At 37.0% G+C, this 22,210-nt stretch overlaps 1 protein-coding gene across 7 annotated transcripts in view; it reads left to right on the plus strand.

The window, feature by feature from the left end:
- Neto1 (neuropilin and tolloid like 1) overlaps nucleotides 1-22,210 on the plus strand; it is a 115,816-nt gene that overhangs the window by 45,566 nt on the left and 48,040 nt on the right. For 5 of the 7 annotated variants that reach the window (XM_029546948.1, XM_029546946.1, XM_029546945.1 and 2 more), the window contains exons 5-6: nucleotides 19,943-19,984; nucleotides 20,101-20,228. The exons of 1 other annotated variant lie outside the window; for it this stretch is intronic. In XM_029546948.1, coding sequence (XP_029402808.1) covers nucleotides 19,943-19,984; nucleotides 20,101-20,228 — 170 coding nt within the window. Of the gene's footprint in view, nucleotides 1-19,942; nucleotides 19,985-20,063; nucleotides 20,229-22,210 lie in introns of those variants that run through there. One more of the 7 variants, XM_029546949.1, reaches the window with a different exon arrangement.

Consider the following 22,210-nt stretch of genomic DNA (forward strand, 5'->3'; position numbering starts at 1 on the left):
CTGTGTCTGTGTCTGTGTCTGTGTCTGTGTCTGTGTCTGTGTCTGTGTCTGTGTCTGTGTCTGTGTCTGTGTCTCTGTCTGTGTCTGTGTCTGTGTCTGTGACTGTGACTGTGTCTCTGTCTGTGTCTCTGTCTGTGTCTCTGTCTCTGTCTCTGTCTGTATCTCTGTCTGTGTCTATCTGTGTCTGTGTCTATCTGTGTCTGTGTCTGCTTCTGCGTCAGCATCTGTGTCTGTCTGTGTCTGCCTCTGTGTCTGTCTGTGCCTGTGCCTGTGTCTGTCTGTGTCTGTCTGTCTATCTGTCTGTCTGTCTCTCTTTCTTTCTTCCTCTCTTTCTCTTCTCTGTCTCTCTCTGTCTCTGTCTCTCTCTGTCTCTCTGTCTCTGTCTCTCTCTCTCTCTCTCTGTCTCTCTCTCTCTCTCTCTCTCTCTCTCTCTCTCTGCCACAGAGGAATTGTAGAAATCGAGGAAAACAGCTAGAATCCAGTTCTCTCCTTCCATCATGTGGGTGCTAGGGATTGAAGTCAGATCTTCCTGGTTGTAGCCCATAACTGTACCTGCTGACTCATCTTGCCAGCCCAATTGTAGATTCTAATTTCTCTTAGATTCCAGAAATAATCCATTAATAAAACAATATTGCATCTATTGAATAAGAATACATATAACATCTTCCATCTTTTCAGTAAAATTAATCATTTCAAGTTTTGCAATTGCTCAGCTCTTGTCTAATAGAATTAATCCCCCCTTAAATAATTTTGGCCTTATGATTATTGGTACAATAGGCTTTTTGGATTTATAGTTTTTAAATCAATGAAAGTTTTTATGTCAAAAGTATGAATAAAATTGACAATGTGGAACTTAAGAGCATCTATTCTTCAGAGAAAACCACAAGACAGTAAAAATGTAAGTTATGTGCTACAAGAAAATATAACTAACATCAATACCCTTTGTATCAATAGCATACAAACTCTCCGACTTTCTGAGTGACTCTGTTCAGAGATGGTACCTAATGCATCAGTTATAATAGTGCCCATTGTGAACATTTCTGTGTTCCACTTGTTTTTAGATAACCCTTAAGAAAAACATCATGTTAGACCTGTGTTCTCCTGCAGTCAGTTGGTCTGTTTCTTAATGGTATATTCATCTCACTTGTTCATTTGTACCTGTATAATTGACTTAGATGAATCACACTGTCTAAGCCTTTATAGTTCTCTCTCCCTTATTTCTTTTCTTCACTGTGGTGTTCTCTTTTTAAATTCCCCACTCACCGTGTTTAGGTATCTCTATTTAGATTTGCAAATAAATCATCCTCTGCATATTCCCATTGTAGTTACCACACGTACATTGTGATCTGGCTTTATATTCTTCTTAGGAAATACATTCAGAAGTCCTTTGAGTTTTGGATCTCATGTTATTATCTTTCAGTCCTGCTGCTTTTGTTCAATTCTCAGTGTCATTTGATCTGGATCCACTCGTGTTCTCTCATGCATTGTCATTCTGCATTCCTTCCCACATGATAATCAACTTCCAAGTGTCACATACCTTCGGTCAGTTACATCCTTCAGAGTTGTATTAAGTGAAAATAGGCTTTGAGAAACAATCCCAGTTTTGTCTGAAACCACTTTACAGTGCTCTTACCCTTGAAACGTTTAGCTGAGGTATTGGAGCTAGGTTGTTACTCACTTCCTTTTAGCCTACAGAATGAAACACTTGAATGTTTCCCGATTCCACCCTGGGGAAAGTGCCCTTCTTCCTCTCTGGATCTTATAAAGATAACACCTTTTTGAACATTAGACGACCTCTAGTAATTAATACTTTCGTAATTCGTTCTTGAAAATTCGTGAAGATTTCTATTTTCATCCTGTTTTGTCTTTTTGTTTCTTTTACATTTCACCTTATTCTCTCTTTACATAAACTCTACACTGAAGAACTTCTTAAGGTCCTTTCAAGGCATGAATTGTAAGCAGCTGCAAAATCTGTGCATCGAGTTGCTAACTTAGATTACAAAATTTTCCATACTGAAGTCTATATATTTCTCAAAGATAGATGATTCTTCCTGCTGGTGTTGTACTTGTAATATCTCTAACATGTTAAGATATTCTTTGTTATTTTGTAGCATAAATATGATCTTTCTATTTCCAGGAGTCTTTTGCATCAGTTTTGGTGATGTGTTATTTAAGCCCCCTCTGTTAAGTTTGATGCTCATGATCTTAACATGTCATAAAAGACAGAGTGTCTTTTGAAGAATTAATTTTAGCAATTTTGGTAGATCTAGAATGGAGTAACAATTACAGAAGGAAGTTGTATTTTCTTTGGCTGGACACTCTACTCTTTTGTGTTCCATGTTATCTGTAGCATGCTTGAAGATATTTTTATAATGATCTCCATGTAGACTGCAAATACACAAGTGGAGAAATGTGGTCTTAAAGGGTCTACTGCATTTTCATCTCACTGTTTAGCAGCAATATTTTCATTTACTTGTATGCTAAATATGAATTCCCCACCCCTTCTTTGGAAGTTTTTGGAAAATTAGGATGTCATGAAGATCCTTGCTCGATCACACGCAATTGTATTATATAATTTCAGATTCATAGACATTGTTTCTCTCAGATCCTTAAGCTTGTTTAGACTCTAGACTTCATCTTACAACACATGATGTGTGATCCTGCAAAACCAAAAACTGTAAAAATAGTGCACAGATAGTCTAGTCTGATGCTTGTGATCTTGTTATCTTATATATAGCTTCAGAATGAGAACTATTATGGAAAGATGACTAGCACACTTTATTTGCTAGGTTATTTTTGTAGAGAGTAAATATCAATTATTGATTCTTCCAAATTTATAGAATACTTATTTCATTATTTCTAATTCTTGCTAACTCTTTTATAGCACAATTGTTAATTTTAGATGTAAAACTGGTATTGAATACTTTTTATCAATTCTTATTAACTAGATCACAAAATAATTAACAATACTTTACATTCAGAACAATTTTCAAAGTTTTGTATTCAAATATTTTGTTTATTGATATATTGAAATATTTGTACACATGAGCTCATATGATGCTTCATTTAAAAATTCTTTCCTTCTAAATATATGATTTTAACATTTCCCACTTACTGTGAATTATAAGACTTGAATTTACTATATCTTTTACTTACCAATTCAAACAACTCGATTTTCCTCAAAACACACCAACAAGGACAAAGTTCATGGTTAGCTTAGTCTCATCTTGCCTTATGTCTTCAAAACAGACGTTTTTATACATTATATGTCTAATTAAATGCCTCGATGCTATAACAATGGCATTGTGTATGTGCTTTACACAATGCCATTGTTATTGCTTTGTTTCTAATAAAAAGAATTAAATATAACTAATATGTACTTATTTAACCATGTTTTCTGCTATTTTAGTAAATTTCAATGAAATTAATCTTTTGTTATGCTTATCATTACTAATGGTGGCTTTATGTTTTATTTCTAGATGTAGAATTTATTATCTTATTGCTTCACTCTGGCTATCTTAATTTGCATTTGTACATGAACAGGAAAATCAAGTTGACTTTCAATATTGTAGGTACATATATATCCACAATATACATACTTTTCATATATAGTTATGATTATATTTTAATAATTTAGACATGAACTAATGGCATTTTACCGTAACTTTGAATGTGTGGGACTATTATGAATGTTTTCAACATTCTGAGAGCATTTTGAAAGGAGAAATTGTGTGGAATACCTGCTTCTTGAGATTCTGAATACAAAAGTATACTATACTAAATTCTCCTTCAAGAGCAATAGACATTAATTTCTACATCTGGGGAGAAGTTGCAAAAGTGGTTTAGAGTGTCACAATGATGACACAAATTCTCTTTTATGCTCTGTGAAACTATTCACTCCATTACCTTTGTAATTCTTTGATTTATTTGTATCTTAAAGTTTTTTTTCATGCTGTACATCCTGCTCATGTTTTTTCTCTTCTTGTCTACTCTCAGATCAACCTTACCATCCCACTGATTCAGCTCTAGGCCTTCTTTCCCTTTCTTCAGAAACAAAAAGGCAGGTCAATAAAAATCAGAAACAAAAAGGCAGGTCAATCCAAACTGATGAGAATATAACAAAGGCAACAACAACAACAACAACAACAACAAAGAAACAAAGAAAAGCATGCACACACACACACACACACATACACACACACAAACATAAACAAAGTCCATAAAACCACAAATCTTAAACCATAATAGATGAGCCAAAGACAAGTAAGGTAAAACAATGCCAAACAAAGTGTCATGAGACACAACATCTCCATAAGTATTACTGAGTTTGTTTGGTGTTCGTCCTTTACTTCTGGGAATGGGGCTTGCCCTTAAGTATGGTTAATATACTGAGAGAGAATCCACTGGAAAACACTAATTATTTTCTTTGTGAGTGGCTGCCAATTGGAAGTTGCTTCTGGATTAGAGATAGAGCTTGTGTCTGCTTCCCCTCTCAGTGCCAGGACCCCAACTGGATTGGACCTGTGCAGGCCTGAGCATGCTGCCACAGTCTCTGTGTGTTCATATATTCATCAATCCTGTCATGTCTGATAGGCACTGTTTCTTCAGTGTCTTCCAGTCCTAATCACTCTTATAATCTTTATACCTCCTCCTCCACAGAGTTCACTGAGCCCCAAGGGGAGGGATTTGCTAGAGTTAACTCATTTTCAACTGAGAGCTCCATTGTCTCTCACCCTTTGGATATTGTCCCACTGTTGGTCTCTATATTTGTTCCGATCTCCTGCAGGATGAGGCTTCTCTGATGATGGCTTCTCTATCAGTGTAACAGAATGTTGTTTTTAGTCATTTTATTGCTCTGTACAGTCACAGCTGTAGATCACAGAGTTAGCTGGTTTGGTATTTCCCATTTTTCTTTGTCAGCGAGCAGAGTACTTCCTAATAATATGAACACTATTCAGTATGGGTAAAGACTTAACTTCCTAATGACATGAACACTATTCAGTATGGGTGAAACTCAACTTCTTCATGTTCATCGAGTTATGTGGATGTTTTCTTCAGAAATAGGGCCTTACTATCAGTTTATGGAGAGCAACCAACCAATAGAGGTGGAAGTGGTCTAGGTTGCTTGGGGGGGGGGGGGGTATGGGACTCATTTGACCAAGAAATCATTTAGATGTAACCCATTTCTGACACTGAAGGTTTCTTTTGCAGGCAAAGGGTGTCCAGTTGGGTTTTCCCTCTCCCCATTGTGTGTTGATCCTGTTTAGTTTTCTTCCATATGCAAATATATTTTAAGAAGCTTCTGTTGTATTAGGTTTTCATATAATCCCTCAAGTGACTGTCAGTTTTTTCTGTCCCTTCCTGCATCTCCTTCTTATAATCTTTCTACTTCCTCTTTCACAGAGTTCCCTGAGCTCTGAGGGCGGGATTTGATGGAGACACCCAATTTATAACAGAGAGTTTTATCGACTCACAATCTCTGCATATTGCCCAGTTGTGTGTTTCTATATCTGTTCCCATCTCCTGCAGGATGGAGCTTCTTCCCTTCTCCCCTCTTCCCATCCTGTCCTATTTGATGCTCCTATTCCATTCATAACTGTCTATTTTATTTTTTCTGCAACTACCACCCACAATTTCTTACTCTATATCCAATCTCTCTCCCTCACCCTTCACCCTCTTCTGCCCTCCTTCCTCTCTCTTGTGACTTAAGAGCTAAGATCCACATATAAGTAAAATAAGTAAATATAACACTTTTTTTTTTTTTTTTTTTTTTGGTTTTTCGAGACAGGGTTTCTCTGAATAGCCCTGGAACTCACTTTGTAGACGAGGCTGGCCTCGAACTCAGAAATCTGCCTGCCTCTGCTCTGCCTTCCGAGTGCTGGGATTAAAGGTGTGCGCCACCACGCCTGGCTGTAAATATAACACTTTTTTGTCTTTTCTTTTTGTAAGTGTCTGAATTACCTTGTAATCCCACCTGTTTATCTATAAATTTCATGATTTCATTATTTTAAAAAACCTGAGTAATATGCCCTTGTGTAAATTACCACATTCTCTTTACACATTCATCTGCTGGTGGACATTTAGTCTCTTTTCTCTGAATATGTTTGAGAAAGTGTGTTTGTATTAGGATGTAAAGTTCTTTGGTTATATGCTCAGGAATGTTATAGCTGAATCTTGAGGTAGATCTATTCACAGCTTCCTGAGGAGCTGTCTCACTGAGTTCCATAGTAGCTGTACATGTTTGAAGTCACATCAGTAATAGATGAGTTTGCTGGTTACCTAACATTTCATCAGCATGAGCAGTCATTTGTTTTATTAATCTTGGGTGTTCCAAAATCTCAAAGTCATTTTGATTAGTATTTCTTTGATGACTAAGAATATTGAAGAGTCTTGAGGGTCTGTTCTTAAGCATGACCTCAGAATGCTTAATAGGAAAAAAAAAAAAAAAAGAAGAAAATCTCAGCTTTTTAGATGTCTCTATGACACACACATAGAGAATAGTGCAAAGTTAGGAGTGATGTAAAAATCATCTCCGTGTCTCCATTGTTCTACACTTCACAACTCACTCTTATAGCTTGCTATGGCAGTTTGAATGAGAATGGCTCCTGTAAGAGTCATAGGTTTATGAACTTGGCCCTCACTTGTTGGAACTGTTTAGGAAGGATTAGGAGGTGTGGCCTTGCTGAAGGAGTGTCACTGGGAGCAGGATTTGGGGTTTTAAAACTCTCATGCAATTCCCAGTGTTCTCTCTGCCTTCTGCTTATGATCAAGATGTGACTTGTTAGCTATACCTGCTGCCACACCTTTGCTCGGCCATCATGGCCTCTAACCCTGAAAACCATAAAGCAAACTCCAATGCTTTCTTGTCTATTCTACCTTGGTCATTTGTGCTTTGTTACAGAAAAGTTACTAATACATAAATGATACCAGGTGACTTAACATTTAGATCTCTTTGAAATTATCCAAGCATATTTAGATAGAACTGCTAATGAGTATAAAAATGATTATGTTACCTTTGCTTTGTTATGACAGGACATGGAAGAAAACCACTTAAGGAAGAAAGGGAGTATGTTTAACCCATCATTTCAGAGGATTCAGAATTCACACACTTGTTTGTTACCTTTCTTCTGGACTGTGATGTGGTTGAGGCACAATATTATCGTGGGTACCTTGTGATGAAGGGATGATGGCCACCTCATGCAAGACATTTTGCAGATTAAAGGGGTGGTGGAGAAATACACAAACAAGTGAAAAAATAGAGTATTGAGAGGCGAGCAAAATGAAGGAAAGCGCTGGAAAAAACGATAAAGCATCAGGCAGTGCACACAGGGGCTTGCATTTTTTTAGCTCGGTCTGGATTTCCAATAACCCAGATCATTTATTATAATTTATTAAACTACCAGCACAGTTCCAGTTGTTATTTTAGAACTACTTCTCACTAGCTCCACCTGGTGATAACAGAGTTTTCAACTCATGAGTCTTTGGTGGGAAGAAGCTCTTTTCATGGAAATTATAATTTAAATGAAGTTAAAAGTTAGTTTAGAATCCTATGTTACAATCCATGTTTTAGTTCTTTGGAATCTTTTTTATTTTTTTTTCCTGAGATGGGCTCTTACTATGAATTCCAGAATCCCAGACTGCTTCCTTGAAGTCATGACCATTCTGCATCAGTCATATGAATGAATGTAGCACTGGAGTGACAGGCATGTGCTTTCATAATTGCCTTCATATTAAATAAAATATTTGATAATGTGGATGAATGACCATGAAGTTGATGCCCTTGTTGGACACCTTGATAAGTGGCACTGAGAACAGCTGTGCAATCAGACAAACAAGGGCACAGCCTGTATTACTGGCTCTTTTTATATACTTGCTGGCTTTATACAATTTCAGATTTTTATTTACTTTCTTGTATTTAATAAGAATAACTGTGTATATCACATAATAAACTCTCTACTTAAAGACCAAACTAATCATGTGGTCATGCTCTGCACACTGTAGTTCCTCATCAACAATGTTAGAATAACATCTATGATTATAATTGTAAGGGTGCAATAAATCACTGTGGGAGCAACTATGATATCAATAACTCTATACCCAGGTCAGCTTGCCCAGTGCCCACACATTGTTGAAGTGGGAGTCATCAAACTGTTTTCAAAAGTGTGGGAGTCAATGAAACAGCCAAATAAAAGGTCACCCACAATACAAAAGAAAATCACAGAACTCAGATTTATGGGTTTCTTAATAAGATGTTTTAAATTCATGTTTTTTTTATTATTATTTTCACATTCTAACTTCTTCCAGCTAAACTGGATGAAATTGAAGAGATAATGAAAGGTAATTTGCAATTCAAATCATGTGGAAGAAAGAGCTTGGGGTTGGAAAGGGGAAAGTTAGGATACTCCAGAAGGTAGTTTGGCTAGAGAGTTTCCTTTGGTGTGTGGGAACAAGAGAGTTCCTAAGTTTGGGGATATTATTCTTAGAAAACATGGCAACACTGTAGAGAAAGGCAGTATGTGAATGAGTGTTCAGAGACTATTGATGAGACTATTGGTCACTAGAGCAGGCAGGGGCATGCTAATTTGTTGTTGAAGTTTCCAACTCAGTTACTCAGGAGAAGCTAATAACTGACAAACACACACAGACACAGATACATACACACACACACACACACACACACACACACACACACATGCACACACACAAAACAAAACAAAATAACAAAGCGAAACCTCAAAAGGGCTGAAGTAGGATAAGTAGACGGTATCCCATCCACTCTTTCTAGCAGAACAGCAGAACCTAAAACTGAAATCGTTTCTGACTTTGCTTTAGACCGCGTGTCTGCAGAGTCTTAGATTATTTTACTCCCGTTATTCTGATCGCCTTTGGTGCCTTTGTTTTAGATCACAGACGTGTACAGGACCACAGATTTGGCAAATATCTCCACAAATGATGAAATTTTAATGCCTCTCCCCCTGTTAATATGCCACTCGAAGTCCTATCAGAAGGCACCCAACACCAAGCCTGGTGACCTGAGATCATGCCTAGAGCCAACATGGTAGAAGGAGAAAACTACAGTCTGCAATTTTAGTTTGAAATCTGCATTACAGCATTGTACACACACACACACACACACACACACACACACACACAAATAAATACATGCATATATAAATACAGCTTAGCCCAAGTAACTGTTTATGCTTTATGATCATATGCACATTCCACTACAAAAACGTTAAGTCCAAAATGTCTACTAATAAAATACATTTGAGAAGAAGAAGAAAAAAAAAAAACACAAATCACTGCATATTTTAAATGCTAATCAGAAGAAACTGTTATAAAATTCTAAATATTTAAATATCTCAAGACTTCAGTTTCAGTGCCTGTTTATGATTGTATTTGGAAACTGGGGTAGGGGAGGATGTCCTTGTATCTTTCAGTCCTTGAGATAACAGAATGGAAAAGCACTTGACAACTCTGAGAGTATAGTTCTGCTGCAGCTCCAGATTGGATCTGCCCAGTCTCCCAGGTGGAATCTACACTTTCAAGAACTGAAACTTTACTAACAGAAGGTTCTTCCTTAACATAAGATGTACCACACCTGTTCTGCAGAGGTCCACACATAAAAATGCCAGCCTCCTGCACCCACGCACACCTTCTGCAGTTCTGTAATAAGTCAGCAAGGCTGTGTCCAGGGGGATGCAAACATATAAAAAAATGAAAAAAAAAAAAGCAGAACTCGAAAATTTCAGATAACTTTCTACTTCCATTGTTTGCATTGTTACATTTTGTCTTCGATGTGATAAAAAGAGATTGATAAAGACTGTGTTTCATAACAGTTAGAGGGGTCGCAGACCATCATGGAGGGGGAGGCATCGCAAATATAGTAGAAACATGTAGCTGTGAGTTTTTGCATTCATGTAGACCAGGAACCAGAGAACATGTTGATGGACATCATCTGGCTTACTCTGTTTTCCCATTAGCTCATACCAGTCTATGAGACAGAGAAGTGTACACGTTAGGTGGGCATTTCTTCCCCATTAAATGTGCCATGAAACATCCTTGTTTATATTCCTAGGAATGCTTCTTCTAGCTGATTCTATTTTTCATGGACATGACAGTGAAGATAAGGATCACACTATTTAAAAATATTGTTTGATGTTGGAACACAAGCAAGTCATGCAAGTTTCCATATGATTGTGTATATTTAGGAAGAATCACTTAAGTTGTGAAATGTGACATCAGATACACACTGGTTCAATTGTATCACACCTGTTTTGATTAGCTTGGTGTTGGTCTAATTTATTATATTGCCCCAAATGTTGGACCAAATTATTCTAAGTGGATTTTTATACTTAGGATGAGATGCCATATGTTAAAGGGGAGGTGAATACTTGTATATTTATCATTTGTATAGTGAGCAGATAGTGCAAATATTTTGCTTAATAACACATCAAGTAGATTTTTCTTACAATGTTTTAGTGGAGAAGCAAGTAAAACTTCAGAGGGTAGAATACTTTCAATTAGAAAAATTAGAGACCTGGTGATATTGCTCAATGATAACATATGATGAGCAGGCATAAAATCCTGTGCTTAACCACTAGCATAAAAAATTAAACAGCCAAGGAATAGTAAGTTAAAAACAAAATGTGACAACTTCAGCTCCTCATTCATACTGGCAGAAACATGTGCTCTTCCAAGCATCCCTGAGATACTTCGGGATTTAATAAGAGCTATCTCCTGCAAACTTCCATCCCAATCTGTTGGCAGTAGCAGTGTCTGGCCTTCTCTGTTTGTTCTCTTCCACTTCCCTGATGGATCCACCTGCCAGCACGCATTTCCAATGCCTGGCATAGAAGCCCTGGTATTTTTGCCAAGGGCATTATCACGGGATTCTCCCAGTATTTCCAATAAGAAATGGTTCCCACTCTATTTAGATGAGGCTGAAGCACTTCAAATTTACTGAAAAGAGAATATATCTTTTATTCAAGCTCTATTTTCATGACTTATACAGCTTTAATTTTTCTCTTATCATACTTATTGATCTCTAACATGAAAGGCATCTTTTTGGTTGTATTTATGTTTATAAATAATATTGAGAAAACAAAATATTTTCTAACTTTTTTTCAGTTGAAGTGGATTATTTAGGTAATATTAATACAATTAGGATGCAGTGTGAGAGTAATGCTCTTCCATCACATGCCCAATGATCCATAATAGGCTACCATATATATGGCATAGGCAAACTAACAGGGGTTAAAGTGTGTCACTCCTCTCTCAACTTCCAGCAGCCATTAGCAGTCAGTAACTCTCATCTAGTAGTGATTAAATGATAAAACAATCTTTGTTCAGTTAGGTACATAACAATAGTCTGTGTTCCTTTAGAGACTTCTGGCTCTCAATAACAGGGAGGTATTTCATGTCTTATACTGTAGTTTTCATGTAAGAGCCCAGGCTTTTTGAAAGAGACATTGTCTAAAAATCCAGGGCATTTCAATTTAAAGGTTTTAAAGTTTGTTTTGAAATTAGCCTGCTAACAAGTGGGATTACGAAAGATGTTTCTTCATAGACACCTACTTTGTGTTAGCTCATCCACTGGAGACTGGAGATATTTTACTCCACTGTCTGTATCCCCCGCCTTCATTCATTTCTATGTGCTTTATATCTCTTCAGTTGATTTAAGTTGGGTTGTGAGAAAGTCGGCTTTCAGGCAGCTTCTCATGACTGCTTGTTTTTGACTCTCATCTCAGATTCTATGTCCTGCTTAACTGTTTCTATCCTGAGTACTACACCTCTCTACTTCTAATTTTAACTATAATCTACTAACTAACCCTCCCTTCACACCCCAAGCTACTTTTTTCTTCATAGAGTTCCCACTTGTTTTCCATGTTAAATTAACAAAGAAAGATTTGAAGTCAGGATATTAATAGGAGAAGAACATGTGGGTGTTTTTCTTCCTGGGCCTGAGTTACCTTAAGCAGTTTAATTTTTTTTTCAGGTTCCATCTATTTACCTGAAAATCTGCTAACTGCCTTTTCTTTATGACTGAAGTTCCATGTTAGAATCTGTTTTTGGTTCAATGTCCATGCTGTCAAATTGCCTCCTAAATATTTATGTTTACTCCAGGATACCTATGCTATTCTCAATCATAGTCAAAGTAGTTTCTTTGTGTAATAGACTGTAGTAAATGCAGAGATCATAACTGGTCAAAAATAAAGAAAATAAGAGACTAAATATTCAGCCCAAAATGGACCATGTATGTCAGTTCTCTTCCTCTTCAGATTAGAGCTCATCAAGGAAGAAGAATTTAAAAAATTATATAAAAGATGGAGAAAACTGTGAAGGAGTGCTGGGAGCTGCTCCTTTTTGGGCCTGACATGGTAATTATACTCATTAGCATAAAGCACCTGTGGTTACCTGAATAAGATCTGCATAAGACCTAAGAAACCAACATCCAGGCATAGAGGGGCAGATGGTCTCAAGACCCCATCCCTTACTCTTAGCAGATGACCATTTCTGAGAAAGGGAGAATCCATCTCTTGGAAGGATTATAAACTGGTAGGAGGTCAATGCTCTTATGGATGGCCCTACACCCATGAACATTAGAGTAGCACTGACTGGGTTTAGCAGGCTATCATCATCAATTACAAGATGACATGAAGTGGTAACAGAACATGTTTGTGAGGACATGGGGAATGTTTGAGAGTTGGAGTCAATATGATCATTATATTTCATTGTATACTATAATCTCTCTGTCTCAGATCAGGTATTTGAATATGAATGTAAGAACATATCAACCTTGATTGTTATATTGGAAAAACTTTGGATGTTGTGGTAGTTTGAATATGCTTGGCCCAGCACATGGCACTATTTGGAGGTTTGGCATTGCTGGAGTAGGTGTGTCACTGTGGGCATAGGCTCTAATACCCTCATCCTAGAAGACTGGAATCCAGTCTTCTGCTAGCAGCCTTCTGATGAAGATGTAGAACTCTCAGCTCCTCCTGCACCATTTGTGCCTGGACTCTGCCATGCTTCTGTCTTGATGATAATGGACTAAATCCCTGAACCTGTAAGCCAAATCCAATTAAATGTTGTCCTTATAAGAGTTGCTTTAGTTACAGTGCCTGTTCACAGCAGTAAACGACTAACAGAGACAGATATAGTATATAACTGTGTCAGATAGTCCCATTTTCTCCTGAATTGCTTCTTTCTGGGAACAGGATTGAGTTCTGTGGGAGAGTGGCATATATGAGTTGTACAAGCTAAACAACAAGATCTCCTGTTAACATAGTTAAGAAAACAGCCTTAAGAAAATTTGATGGCTTTCTTCAAGATTCCAGAAAAACCACTGACACTGCTTAAGGCTTCAGTTGATTATAGTCATTTGTGTGTGTGTGTGTGTGTGTGTGTGTGTGTGTGTGTGTGTGTGTGTGTGAAGATATCCAACCACACTTTGAGAAAAGCCTGTGACAGGTTCATTCATAGTCTTCTCAACAGCAGTTCCCAATAAGTTGTTCATGACATATGAAATTCATTGTGACAGCAAGGGGAGTAAATCTCTAGCTTTCAAAAATTCACTTGCATTCATGAATTCTTTGGAAAAGGATGTCCATGAGACACTGATAGACTTGGTGAGGGTATGGGTTCTGGAGACTGTAGGCCATTCCTCTCTGATATACTTCAAAGCCTCAAAGAGCATAAAATTGTGCCATTCAATGTTTGACAAATTATCTAATTCAATTGAGAATACTTTTTAAAATTGTCTTGTAAATCATGAAAATATTAAACCAGTAAGCCAATTATTGATATAGAATGCAGAGCATACTTTAAGACACCATTAGTGAAAAAGACATTGTTTTTATAATTTTACAAAAGGAATGCCCCGATTCTCAGATGACTAGACTTTTATATCTGCTTAATGGCATGCTTTGTTCTTGGTGGTTATAGAGAGAATCCAACTTCATAGAGATGTTTAGTGGATAAAAGGAAAAATACTTTAATGGTATTTTCAAGTATCAGTGATTATTGTCTTAAGGTACATGAAGCTTCATCTGGTGGCAGATTTAATATGGTTATTCATGATAAGAACAATGAAGCTACATCAATGACTATTTTCTATTCTATTTTTTTCTATTTGTATTCTATTCTATTTTCTATTTGTATTTTTTCTTAAAATAGGCCGTGTGCCTGTTCATACGCTTGTAGGGATGTTAAGGCATTTTCAGCGTTTGATGGGCAGTCTTCAGATTACTACCCTGAAGAGCTAACAAATGTTGACAAAGATACTTATTAAATATCAAAAATCATATTTTCTCATGTCAATAACCACCTTACTTTAAAATGCTCCAAATATGAGAAAGCTGTCAGGCACACAATGACAAATGCTTTCTCTTCCCTGGAAGCTCAGATTTTATCATCAGCAATGCTGTCAGTTGTGTTTCTTCAAGTCAACAGATTCATTTTGTTCATTTTCAAGAAAAATTCTGGCAAATATCTAAGTCTGAATAATTACAATTTGTTTTTCAAGCAAAAATGATGTTTCATGAGTAAAATGTACACATTACTTTTCAGCATAAACAACTGTGAAAGTGATTTTTGAAAGAGAACCAGCAGACCAGACAATTCACAACAATGATACCTTATTGATAGTTTGGATTTCACACTAGAGAATGTTAAGATGCTTATTCTGGGTTCAGATTTTCTATGCTTCTTCAAGGGAAGTTAATTAATCTTGTACCTTTAAAGGGTCTGTACCATGGAAGCCAGCTGCTGTGGTTTGTGATACCATCTTGTCTCCTAGCTAAGAACCAATTGTTTGAAACACCACGGTTTTCACACAGTCAATGCAAATATACCTGTAGTACAATCCATACAGTATATGAGATTTAAAATTAAATGACAATTTCAGTATTTAATGTAGCTTACATTTATTACCAAGCATTCAAATAGAAGATCTTTTTTTTTTTTTTTTCTGATTCGTTCATATGTAATACTTGTGAAATTCTAGTAAAACATGATGAACAACCACGTCTGTTCGACTCTGGGGCACTCAAGAGTAGTGCTGCACTGATACTGTGGACTCTACCCTCTTGTTCGTGCTAAATCTCTAGTCCAGGGATGGCTGTAATTGTAAATGTGTGGATATAGCTGAGTCCCATTTTCCCTCCGTGATCTCTGTGCGGCGTGCATTCAGCAAAGCCAGGTTCCGCAGCTCTATTGTTGAGCGTTTTGTGTGTCTTTGTGTGTGTTACTCAGGTAGCACAGTTGCTTACCCTGTGAGATGCTTCCGTGACTTCCCTATTTATGGTTTGCTCAGTGATATCTGGCTTTTGAAAAGGCTGGTGAGATGGCTCAGTGGGTAAGAGCACCCAACTGCTCTTCCGAAGGTCCAGAGTTCAAATCCCAGCAACCACATGGTGGCTCATAACCATCCGTAACAAGATCTGACGCCCTCTTCTGGAGTGTCTGAAGACAGCTACAGTGTACTTACATATAATAAATAAATAAATCTTTAAAAAAAAAAAAGAAAGAAAAGGTAACGATGTCTATGTGTAAATATCTAGGACTGGTTTCCAGAATTCTTAAATATCTGACTCAGACTTGTACTATTATCAAAGGGCATAATGAAATCATCATATGGTGTTTGTCTAAATCCCTGTGAAATCCATTTGTAACATCTGTAAGGCTGAAATACATTTTGATATAACTTCATTTTTATGCAGTTTCTATGTCTTCCATAAGTAACAATACTATTTAACTGTGATGTATTCATCCTTTCGCCTTTTGAGAAGACTGTATAGATGCAGAGGAAACCTTTATTTTCATTTTTTTCTAAGAAAAACATCTGTTTTCACCAGAAGAGAGATGTTATAGGAACACATTTTCTTCTGTTTTAAGGTAAACAATTCAATTGAGTCTTCTAACAACTGTACTTTAAAAACATGAGAATTTATAAAAGGTTTCAGTCTTTACAGATAGGAAAACATGTACATGGAGAAGCAGATTTAAACATGGGTAGAAAGATCTTACTACTCACTGTTTTTCATGTAAATGCAAGGTTAAGTTTTTCAGTTCACCATAGCCCTATGGTACCTAGCCTACTGTGATGCCTCAGTTGCTACCAGGAAGAACTCTGAAAACAGCAGGTGCCAGAAGGAATGTGAGATAGTTTCTAAACACATGTAAATTTGTAAGCAAAAGCACTCCACCTTAAGGGCCTCTTTAGAAACTCCAACAAATGACTTCTTTTTATAATCACATTTATGTCATCATATGGGATTTGAAGTTCATAACATGCCAGGCATCCTGTAGTTCCATTCATGGATTATGTATGTTTGTATATGCGTGTATGTACTGAACAAACTCACTTCAGAAAGGAGTCTGGCAGAGTTAGAAATACTGCATAGATAATGATCTAAGATTAACTATGATGGCAAAAGAATCTGGAGAATTTCTTAGGAGGGTTTTATAAGCCCACCTGCCAAATTTAAACTTTCCTTATGATGTTTTGGACCGGAATTGTTACCTGACAATGTGCACTTGTAAAAGGCTGAGTGAACAAGGCATAACTGCATATCTGAAAAACAAATGTCAGCGTGAAGTGATCTTTCACAGGGCACCTACATTGATGTGTTTACAGAAAAAGTCTGTCTATGAGCCTGACCCTACATATTGATAGGAAAGTATAAAAACTTGCAAACATCTGTACACATAGAACAATGAAATAGGAATAAATTTCTATACATATATAATTATGTTTAGTTCATTACCATTATTGGCCATCTGCAATGCTGTAAATCCTAAATAAACATGTTACATCATAGAGTTTAATTTGTCATGAGTTCATGTAAGGGAAGTACATGTTAGTAGAAACATAAGCACAGAGAAAAATGACTACAAATTCTCATAGAAACAACAACTACAGAAGAAAATGAGAGACAATGTGTTCTCTTCAAGAGGAAGCAAGAGTGGTAGGAAGAGAACAGGACACTCATAGGCTCCTTTCTTGGGCACATGAGGACCAAATGGAGAACTGTGATTAGACCCTAAAGACAGTGAAATCTGAGTAACCCTCATGAGATCATTTGCATATATAAAATTGATTCATGTTTCTTTGTGCAGACACTTGAGAAAGTAGAGGCTGCTGATTATGTTCATCTTTACTGTGCATCTACATAATAATCTGTGTCACTGCCCCCCAAATAACCCTGAAAAATCAATCTTTATACCCTTTTAAATTATTTTTATTTTTTTATTTTTATTAGATATTTTCTTTATTTACATTTCAAATGCTATCCCGAAAGTTCCCTATACCATCACCCCGCCCCAGCTTCCCTACCCACCTACTCCCACTTTTTGGCCCTGACATTCTCCTGTACTGGGGCATATATAGTTTGCAAGACCAAGGGGCCTCTCTTCCCAATGATGGCCTAATCTTAATACTCTTAAATTCAATTCAGGCTCTTTCAAATGTGGTTTTGATTGCTTGGTTGCAGATCATATGAGGAATTTATAATTATAGTTTGCCAAAACAGAACTGCAAAAACAATTTTCCGAAATATCTTCAGTCATCATTACCATCACTATTAATACCACACAAAAGTAAGTTTTTACTTCCAAGTGCTAGCTTTTATAGCAGCCTGCTGTAGTATGAGTTATAAAAATGACAAGTGTTTCCCTTTGAACTGGAAGATAGAGCAATAACTTAATTTCCCCCCAAATTCTAACCATGTGCAGCTGAAAATTTCTGATCATGAAGGTGATAATGCTCATTAATAAGAGACATTTTAAAGAAGAGGCCAAAGAGTCAAAAGGGGGAAATTAATAAGAAAAATCTACACACATGAGGTGGGAAATCTTGCTAAATATGTTTTGATACTGCTATTGAAAATTAAACCCATAGCTTCATCATCCGAAGCCTGCAAAACCCCAAAACGTCCTTCAAATGACCTGCACCATGCATGGGTATTCTTGATTTTATTTTCATTATTACTACTTGAGACAAAGCCTCACTTGCCTCAAATAGCCCTAGAGCTTGCACAGACTAATGTGCCCTTGAACTTGGAGTGATGCTCTGACCTCTGACTCTGGAGTGCTGGATCACACTCCATACAATTTCAGTCTAATCCAAAGCTTGACTTTTCCAAAAAATATGACTGACTCCTAACCTTAACCTAACTTTTTTCTAAGAAGAGTGAGTCTACTGGCAAGTAGACTATTTAGTAGTAAAAACACAAATAATTTTACATAAAATATAAAATGCAGGCATTTAATAGATGTTTATTGAAAAAGTGAGATGGCTATTGATGCCGAAGGAAGAAAAAAATCACTACTGGCAAATCATATAATGTAAATGATACATATGCTTTTTCCCCATTTGGGGGGGGGGACTATATACATGCATTTTCTTTATCCCATAAAATTTTTTAAAAAAGTATTTCCATGTATTTCTAAAAATAATGGTCTATTTGCTAAAAGTGTTTTGCCCTTGATTCAGCATATATACATACATTCTAGTAGTATTTACAATATGCTGAGTGAAAATACTTGATACAATTGGGGAATACCATGGTTAATACTGCATTTCTCACTGCCATCAGACCACTTCACATAAACAGCAAACAATGAAAATTACAAATGTATGCCTGAATATGCATGTTCAGTATATTCACATACAAGGACATGAGTCTTTCAAAATGTGGTACACGTAGACCAAAGAAAATCACATGGTTTTAATAAGTACCCCTAATTCTTGTCATAATAAAATATGACTTTCCATACTGCAAAACAAGTTCATCCTTGAAAGGTATTTTACAAAATATTTTAAAATATGTAAGATTTTTTTTTTTATCCAGTACAAATTTTATTACAAAAAAAAAAAAAAAATACATGTTAAACTCCACAGTTAACTTTAAACTACTCAGAGTCTCTTCTAGTATACCATACCCATTGGTAACTTTAGCACAGGTAAGAGAAAATTCAATTCAAACAGGCCAGGCTTTATGGACATATACTGTTTCAAATCAGAGAAATTTTCCATATACGGGTTGCATTTCATTCAGCTTGTCATCACAGTTGGTGTGGTCTGACCTTCAGGCCTCTCAACAATGAAGTGGTCCACTGCAAATGATTTCAGAGGATTTCCAGTGTAAAAGAAAAGCTACAAATGCCGTTTGTATTCATGGGGGAAAATTCTCTGATGCCCTATTCAGGCTCACAGCATGGGCTGGGTTCTTATGTTACAACCAAACCCAAGAAATGGGATTGAAGATATGGGTTTTGCCTTTTAACAAGGACATTTCGAAACTTAGGATAAGTCCAGCTTCCCATGAAGCTTGCAGACAAGCAAAAAGAGAGGGGTCTGTGAAACTAGGTTCACAGAGAAAGATAGGAGAAAAAGTTGTTAACTTTACAAAGTAGAGAATTGAGAAGTACTATAAAAGACAGCATCATGAGAGCCAGAGATGACAGGAAAACAGGGTAAGTCTTTCCACTAGAAGAAAAGGGTTGTTTGCACTTTGATATATGAAGTTTGAGCTGTTACCTCCCCCCCCCCCCCCCAGGCAAGAATGTTTTTCAACAATGGCAAAACTCCTTTGAACTGGAACATAAATTATATCTGTAATATATGGAAGTGACTCAAACCATGACTTACCTGTGGATATACCATAAGAAACATAAGTATAAGATACAGTAATGATGTTGAAAGTTTCAAACAACTCTTATTGTAGTGAGAAAAAAGCCAGTAGCAATAACAGTTGTATTGACATGCACTTGAAATTTCTGACTTAATATTTAGCATGTACTTTTTATTTTATCAGTAAAATTTTCCAAATGTATATGCAGGCTACTTCCTGGATAATTTGATGGACTATTTCTCAATGTCATTGTAAGGAGTTCATGCAGAATAGAACTAATTGTCATTTTCTCAATTTTTAAGATCCCGACTTTAAGGACCTTGGAGTTTTGAAACCATTGCCAGGTTGGTAAAAGAGAAATTTGATAATGTCCAGAGGTCTTTGTTTTCTATAATGAAGTATACTTTGGGTTTATTATTCAAGATCCATCTTTGTGTGTGTTTGGCATCTTATTATTTAGCGTGTGAGTTTGAGATGGGCGGCCCGGAAGGAATTGTGGAGTCCATACAGATTCTGAAGGAAGGCAAAGCTTCTGCCAGTGAAGCCGTGGATTGCAAATGGTACATCCGAGCCCCACCACGATCCAAGGTCAGTCCCAAAAGTGAAACCCGCACCCAACAGTGGACTTGAGAAGCATCTAGTTTTCACGTTATCTGGTAGCACTAGGCCATGTGTCAAATGTGCTACTAGCTAACAGTTAGTTTCCTGTTCTTGGAAATGAGACTGTGTTCATCTGTTCAACCTAACTTTCCAGCATGAACTGCAGTGTGGGACCTGGTGAACAGATTGTACAATGGAGAACAAGAGACCCTGAAGCAAGTCTAAGATACTTTGTCTCCAAAAAAGTGTAAATGAAACGTGAGAACAAATTTCTAAATCTGATCTCTGACTTTCACACGGTCATTCACATGCGCATGTGTTCTCTGAGACACAGGCACACAGAAACGTACATACACCACCCCATACTTATTCATCAGGTTTTCTACATTTAGTACTAAGACATATATGTAAAGAAGTCAGCCAAGCAAAATATCTGATCTCAAGTTGTAGATAAGAAAAATACAAAGGAAAAGGCTACCTAAACAGAAAAGACAGTAGTAGGCAGGGTCTCAATAGAAGGGCATGAGAAACAGCAAGATAGGAGCTAGACAGTAGGAAGACACACAAGACTGCAGGGAGCACATCAAAGGCTTTATGTTCAGCGAAAACAGCAAACCTTTCATCAATTAAGTTAGTAGCATGTGATCTAATGAGCCAATGGGTGTGGAGGGAGGCAGGTCTGGAAGGTCTAACCTTTGTGGGTCTTTGCTGAGAATGGAAACTTTACCCCAAATGCTTAGTGATATCAAGGAAGGTGAACAGAAAGGGGATGTGACTGGATTTGCATGTTAGAAATGGAATTTGAAAGTAGGTTGGAAGGTAAAATAGGTGAATGGACATGAGTCCATCCATGACAGAACTCACTCTGTTCTGGCAGTCAGTGAAGGGAATACTAAGAACAGTACCATAGAATGTGGTGATGGGGTATTCAGGTTAAGGAAAAAATAATGTTACTGCTACTATCTTTTCTCTTTAGAATTTGAAGGGAGTTTGCCCTTCAAGAAGTATTTGCATATGAAAAAAACAAAGTACTTCTTGAAGTATATATACATTACACTTCATATTTATGTAATGGGAGGGAAGAAAGCGTAGTCCTGTGCACAGCTCTGAAAGTTTCAAGTCTCTTTGCATCTGAGTAAATCGTTTAAAAAATATTTTTGCTTTGTAACAATTTAGACAGTGGTTTTCTTTTCCTTTTTTTTTTTTTTCCTGTTGCTTGCAAGTTTTGTTCAAGGTTAGCTCAAACTATAGAGGTGAAAGACCTCCATGGGGAGCCCTTCCCACTCCAAACCCGAGATGATGCTCGCTCACCCAGGAATCACGAAAAACAACAGTCTTGATGCAAAAACATGAGGTAGTTTAATGGCGGAGCTCCAGGCCGATTCGTATCTTACACAGGAGCACGAGAAATCGATCACATGGCTCAAAAACTAGGAGTTTTTATAGGAAGAGGGGTTGGGGGGGGGCTCGGGAGAATTGGTGCGGTTGTACATGATTGGCCCATTTAAACACCAACACATTTGTAGAATGGTATGTGCAAGTCAGCAGAACACCTGGTTAACATATGACTCCAAACTATGTCAGGAATGTTTTAATGAGCATGCCTGGGCCTGTTCTACTGTGTCCTCCGCCTCAGGCTTCTAAGCTTACAAACAACTTTTTGACCTAAGTTACATGAATCACAGGCCTTAAATTTCATCTTAAATTTCATTTCCCTTCAGAGGGAGTGTGTTTACTAGACTTGACAAGTTAGTGAGACCCTATCTCAAAAGCAAAGGCCAAGGGGGCTTGATAATAGAATACCTGCTTAGCCTGTGGCAGGCCCTGGATTCAAAGCTTGATAGCAGAAAGAATTTTAAAGAAATAACTGGTATTTGTAATATAGAGTCATAAACACTCACCTGGATGATCAGAGAGCTAAATTTATCTATATACAATTTGTGAATTCTCAGGAAAGTGCTTGTTTTTCT

The sequence above is a fragment of the Mus pahari genome, chromosome 15 (genome assembly GCF_900095145.1).
Source record: "Mus pahari chromosome 15, PAHARI_EIJ_v1.1, whole genome shotgun sequence".
NCBI classification, from domain to species: domain Eukaryota; kingdom Metazoa; phylum Chordata; class Mammalia; order Rodentia; family Muridae; genus Mus; species Mus pahari.